This window comes from Halyomorpha halys, unplaced genomic scaffold (genome assembly GCF_000696795.3).
Source record: "Halyomorpha halys isolate HHAL.00 unplaced genomic scaffold, Hhal_1.1 Scaffold74.1, whole genome shotgun sequence".
Classification (NCBI taxonomy): domain Eukaryota; kingdom Metazoa; phylum Arthropoda; class Insecta; order Hemiptera; family Pentatomidae; genus Halyomorpha; species Halyomorpha halys.
In genome coordinates, this window is record NW_027104736.1 from 1,032,479 (window position 1) to 1,039,122 (window position 6,644).

Below are 6,644 nucleotides of genomic sequence, written 5' to 3' on the forward strand. Positions count from 1 at the left end.
TGCGTTTATGACAGTCAATTTACAAGAATTTTAATTCTTTAATTTGCTGCATTGGTATTTTCTTAAAATTTATTTTGCAGCTTAATTGATGCATTTTGATAAATTTTTTTTTCAGGCTGAAAGCTGTTCATTTAACAATGATAAAGCCCTAGTTCCTTTGGATGATGATATTTTACGCACCTCTATTATAACATTATTGAAACAACTCAAGGTAATGATGATTTTTAATTATGCTTTGTATTATATTTAAAAAAACAGAGGAACAGAATGAAGATAGTACATTTTTCTCCTCTCTTCCCCAATTCAAGGTGTTAAGGATAAAAATAATAGAATTTTCGTTATAAGCCTTTACATCAGATAGCAAAGCAGAAAGGGTCACCCACTCCTCAAGGCAATATTTAACGTGTAAAGGGTGCTGTGAAATTATTTTAGCAACTGAAAAAAGTTTCTAACTATGGGTGATGAACACAATATAAATTTTGTGTAATATTTAGGCCTAAGAGATCTAATAGAGTGACCTCTAAGAGATCATCTAGGCCACAGATTAAAAACAATTAGTTTGCCAGTTTTCAAGTTTATATCTCAACTAGGTGAGTAAATGAGTTGCACCAGGGGTTGTATAGTATATAGATTCAAAATTGGATGCTCCACAACTTGCATTCAAAAGATTTTTAGTTTAGAACATCAGTTTCCTTGGCACAGGCATTTTAGTCACTATATTGAATTTCATCACAAAGTTGGTAAAAATTGTTGTTTTTACACATTAATTGCGACTTAATTCCTGAACTAAATTTATAATGTTAGGCACTCATTAGCACATAATTTAATATTCTTTAATTAACTACGCAATAAACTTAAAGGCCAGAAACTGAAAAAAAAAATCCAAAACTTTTGGGGTTTCCCTCACCTTCTCCTGCCCTGGCTTACATGACATGGAAACTTGCAAACTTAAGATATTACCTAATGTCAAATGAACATATTAAAGCTAGCTTTTCCAGCTTTTCAGTGATAACTTCCAACCAGAATCTCAGTTTAACCGCCTTATATGGTGGCTTAGAAACAAGGGGAGGTTGACCATTATATCACCCAACTGCTTGGTGGGCTTAATTGCTTCAGGGTCTGTCCAGGGCGCTTTAAGTATGGCATGCAGGAACATCCATTCTTTTTTTTGTTCTAGTTTTAATCAATGAAAAGGAAGAACTAGGCAGGATCTTTGCACAGAAGTTATTTATGGAAAGCTTGGTAGATCTGATGATTAATTAGGAAAGCTAGGGTACTGTTGCAAACTATGCTGATCATAACCTCAAAATGAAAAAGTAAGAAAAGAGAGGCCAGGCATCAGCTTAATAAGAAGTAATGTCTAACAGCAGTTCTGTAGATTTGCCTTGATAAGGTCCTGTCCACTTTGTCTTTTGCAAGATTTTTCCCTTACCCTTAAAAAAAAATAAATAATCAAAGGTGATGTTGAGATCCTTTGGTTAGGATCAAAGACAATAAATAGTAATAAGGAGCAGAATCCCTCTAAGAATGTCATTAGATCAGTTTAATTTCTTAATTCTTACAACATTGAAGAGAGCTACTAATTCCGCATTCTTCTTTGCTTGTGGTTAGCAGTTGTCAAACTATGAGATCTGTAATAGAGAAGTATTAGGACTTTGGTTTCCTTGAGGTGGGCAAGAAGGAACAAATTGTATCTTTATCTAATGTGTTCTTCCCGCTATACTAGTTACCATGTGCAAATAACAAATAATATAAGATAATTTCATTTTAATACTTTTATAGATGTATTGTTGATAGAAAATCACTTTTATAATTTATTTTTTCTTTTCTCAGAGTGCAGAAAGAGCTATTCTGAGGAGATGCCTGTCATCAAGTGGAAGAGGCCCAGGAAGGCCACCAGCGATGGAGGTACAGCTGGAGGATATTATTAAAGAAGATAATGTAAGTTATAGTGATATTTTTAAAACTTAAAATTATTTTATTTATTTCTCTATCGAATGTTGTGTTTAATTTGTCATTAATCATGATTTTACTTTAATTGTTGCAATGTTTTTAACTTTCCTAAAGGTTTTATTTTATTATCTTTTCTTCTAGCAAGATCATATAAATTCAGTTGCAATATCTTATTGACTTGATAGGATATCTCATACATTTCTAAATCTTTGTGAATTGGTTTAAAGAGCAAGGCAATCACAGAGTAGGTCTATCAGTTATTTGTGTGTGCATTCACATGTTTTTTATGAAAAGTTGGGAATGCCAATTGTTTCTTACTCTTTGTAATATTGTATTAAATTAGCTTATGAATGTAGTGTTCTGTTAGGTACAATTTCCTTTTATTCCTAGTAGTTCGGTCGGTGGCTTTTTCTTTTCAGTTATTCTGTTCCTTTATTTTCATTCTTGTCACTCAACTTATCTCATTGCATTTTATTTAACCATTTGATACCTGAGAATTCTTTTTTTCCTACTACTATGTAAGTAGTAAAGGTATAATAAATGCCAATGAAAACTATATTTTAATTATTTTGTCGAATATTTTCTTAACTTTTAATATTATATTTATTTTATTAGGGAATACTTAAGTCTGAGGACTTAGATGGGTGTGTACTACATTTATTTAGTATATAATTAGAACCCATTCTTCATGTTTTTTTTTTTTTCATAATAGTTTGGAACACTTCGGCAATAAGATTAAAGATTTTGGTAGAGGCAGGTCACAAATCCTATGTGGTTTATTGGTCCTAACACATCATTTTTTTTCCTATTAAAGACATATTGCTTTGTCTTGTCCTTTTGTTTAGTTCTTTCTAAGAAGTTCCGAAAATTTCTAAATATATTACTTTTTTTCATGGATTCACTTCATACAAGTATAACTAAGTAATGACATAATTTTTGACAATATTATTTTAGGCTCAGAAAATCAATTTAATTCAAAGAAGAGGTGCTACAATAGCCTTGGAAACTATAACTAAACGTTTTGGCCAAAATCTACCTGTAGCAGTTCCAACACTTTGGCAGGCTGTTGTGGGTGATTTATTAGAAAAAGTCAAGCCAGATACCATCTGTGAGTATTCAATACTTTTTAAATTCCTCTAATTTTATAACTGTTATTTGTGAGAATTTTAATTTTAAAGAGATAGCATTCTGATTGTGAATAATTTCATCATTATGATTATTTATTACTCAGAGGTGCTTGCTTGTGTGATATTTAAAAATAAAACTTACTTTATTGTAGTAAAGCAACTAAGAATAATATTTTAGGGAAAAACAATATGGAGTACAAATTCAATGAAATCGAACATTTAATCGGGATTCTACAGGTTTTAGAAGTTACTTGCCCTTCAGTTGATAAATCTCTTTTACCCCAAGTAAGGTTAATCTCAATTTAGTTTTATATGACAGTTCTATTATGCTATTGAAAATTATTTATTTTCTATTATGATTTCAGATTTTTCTATGTTTAAACCATTTGGTTTGTTTACTCTCCCATCCCTTTTCTGCTATTAGACATATGGCTTCACGTTGTTTAGCACAACTTGCAAGTATAGAGGCTAATACAGTGATGGATGTAGTGATTGACTTTGTAATACCTATGTTGTCTGCTGTTAACGATGACACTAAGAGAAGAGGTTCTATTGAAGCAGTTACTGTTATTATTGAAAAATTACAATTGGTTGTAGTGCCTTATGTATTTTTTCTCATTGTACCACTATTAGGTATGAATGTATTATTATTTTTCATCTTCTACTGACATGAGAATTGTTCTGTCTCTTTGATGTTTTTAATAAATAATTAATTTATGATTTTAGGACGAATGAGCGATCCAAATGAAACCATCAGAACTCTTGCTACTCATACATTTGCAGATTTGATTCAGGTTATGCCTCTAGAAAGTGGAATTCCCAACCCACCTAAACTTACCCCTAGGCTGTTGGTATTAAAAAATGAGCAGCGCCAGTTTGTTGAGCAGCTCTTCAACCCATCTACTATAACCGATTACAAAGTTCCAGTTCCGATTTCAGCTGAATTGCGGTCCTATCAGCAGGTTCAACAAACTACTTATCATTAATTTTTTAAAAACTGTATTCTTTACCATTAAATGTTCATTTTTTGTACTACCAGCTTTTGTATTTTGTTCTCAAAATGTTTTAATCTGTGCTGAAAGTCGACGACCTAACATATAGGAAATCTTACTTTTAAATAATATTTTATCTTGGAGGAGTCACATGAGTAAAAAAAAAAGTCTATATCCTATTTCTGATCACCTCTTGTTCTCTTAAATACTGATATATTTTCTGTAAAACTTCAAGAGTACAGAATCATTAGTTCAGAAATATAAGAACTTTGTTTTGTTTTTTTCAATAAAATAAGAATATTAAAAGTTGGGAATGATTCTTATCTTGTCAGTAATTTTAGCCTAATTCATTAGTAAAAAATCAAATTAATAAAAATAATGATTCTTGGAATTGAAAAGTTTTTGTGATATTTTGTATAAACATGAACTAATATTTTGGGATTTTAGATCTTCTTAAATATTACTAACATTCTCTTGATTTATGTTTTTTATTTTATTATTATTTTTTTAAACTTCATCAACAGTTGATCACAATGTACTTCTAGCTTTCTTTTACTGTTCATACTTAAGACTATCTGCCATAAATTTCATATTTTTATTGCTTCCCTGAGTCTGAGAGTCTCTGTTAATATTTAATGTCATATTTTATTCTATTATCTTTTAATGCAGATTCCCTTATTTATTTATCAGTTGCCTTCATCGATTGATTATTAAATCTTATATCATTCAAGCATTGCTATTATGATCTAATTTATTTGATATACAGGAGGGATTAATTACTAAATTAGTCATAGGAAGCCATTACAAAGAAGCTTGTTTTTCTGTTATATGCTGATTATTTAAAATTTTTAAATTCATTGTGGAAGAAAGCACTGGGATGTTTCTATTTATTTTATAAAATAATTTAGCTCTTTTATATAATTTATAGTTTCCTGAAGCTTAATCCATTATATAATACTTTTCTAATAGTTTTAAATTATTGAATTGTAGGCTGGAGTTAATTGGTTAGCTTTTCTTAATAAGTATAAACTCCACGGTTTACTTTGTGATGATATGGGGCTTGGAAAGACTCTCCAATCTATCTGTATTCTTGCTGGAGACCATTACGATAGGAGACTAAAGTATAAGGTAACTTTATTTTCTCTCAACTTTAATCAATTTGTTTATTTCTTTTATTAACAGCTTTCTGTTTGTTTTTTTTTAATAAAAATAATATAATTCTCAATTCTGCTATAGCCATATTCTTATTTATTTAAACAATTATTTTTATTTGATACATGCTGTTTGAATGATAGATCGTTTTTGTGGAATTCAGTGGTGCGACTCATGTACAATTATGTGTTTGGTATATCAAACATATATCATCCGTTATAAAAAACAGATAATTTGATATCTATCAATCGTTAACCAGTAATCATCTCTCCCAGCAGCCATAAAATCCTGGACATCATCCCTTTGATTTCCTCAGTTTTTTTCTTTTAACAATAACCGCTCTGAGCCCTCAAGCACTTCGACGTTTCAACATAGCAAGTGAGTGAATAAAAGCCAAAAAAGCTCTTCAAGGACATTTTTGAAGTAATTGAAACTTTTTTTGTGTAAAAAAAAGACTTCTGGCAGTCTCAGACTGGCCGAATGAAGTAAAACTTCTGGAAATGAAATAATGTATTAAAATTTTATTAATAATGATCATGCATTCCCTGTAATATCTCAAGGCAGAAAATATTATATTATATTAATGGCATAATAATAATAAAAATTAAAATAGAACAGCCATTTCCTAAGTTAAATCTTCCTGGAATAGTTTTTGTATTGTAATAGGAGAGCATGAGATTACTGGAGATAAGATTACTGGTCCTATAATCTCATACTCTCCTACTACAATATAAAAATTTACTTGCTAAAATTGACCAGCATTGGCGCTCCACCATTTTCACAGGGGAGGGAGCAGTGTTGCAACTTGTGATACCTTTGAATTTACAAACTTATCTAACAGAAATTGTCTGATTTATAAATGATAACTATCATTCAGTAACCAGTAATCAGGTGTTGCAGCAGCTGGGAAATCCTTGGCATCAACTCGTATTGCCTCAGTTTTTTCATCTGTTAATAAAAGCACTGAGTTTTTAATCTTAAAACTCTTGAGATGTTTCAACCATGGAAATTAGAGAATTTATGCTCTAAGTTCTGAGTACTGGTTGATGTAAGCTGTGCAACTGTTACATTCTTGTACAAAGGGGTTATGAGCCGGATAACTATTTATTCATAGAGACATGGTAAAAGATTATTTATTTTATTTATGATTATTTTATCAGACAAGAAATTATGTCTTCATTTTATTTTGTTCAAGATGCCTTTTTATTTAATATTTTAAAAAAATTTAACATTCAATAGAAAACTCAAGATCGTTATGGGCGTTGATGGCCTCTGGGTTTTTTTATGCCCTAAAACCCCAATGAACAACTAAGAAGATCATTAACTATAAATTCAATATAAATATATCTTCATTATTGTTTTTAATGAACTCTAGATTTATAAAATTTTTGATTTAGTAAGTATTGCATAGGTGGTGTGA

At 30.3% G+C, this 6,644-nt stretch overlaps 1 protein-coding gene across 3 annotated transcripts in view; it reads left to right on the forward strand.

Moving 5' to 3' along the window:
• The window catches only part of Hel89B (histone acetyltransferase 1), a 41,419-nt gene that overhangs the window by 20,255 nt on the left and 14,520 nt on the right, over positions 1–6,644 (forward strand). For all 3 annotated transcript variants that reach the window (XM_067044850.1, XM_067044848.1, XM_067044849.1), the window contains exons 19-25: positions 116–211; positions 1,834–1,941; positions 2,908–3,061; positions 3,259–3,365; positions 3,446–3,713; positions 3,807–4,042; positions 5,063–5,200. In XM_067044850.1, coding sequence (XP_066900951.1) covers positions 116–211; positions 1,834–1,941; positions 2,908–3,061; positions 3,259–3,365; positions 3,446–3,713; positions 3,807–4,042; positions 5,063–5,200 — 1,107 coding nt within the window. The remainder of the gene's footprint in view (positions 1–115; positions 212–1,833; positions 1,942–2,907; positions 3,062–3,258; positions 3,366–3,445; positions 3,714–3,806; positions 4,043–5,062; positions 5,201–6,644) is intronic.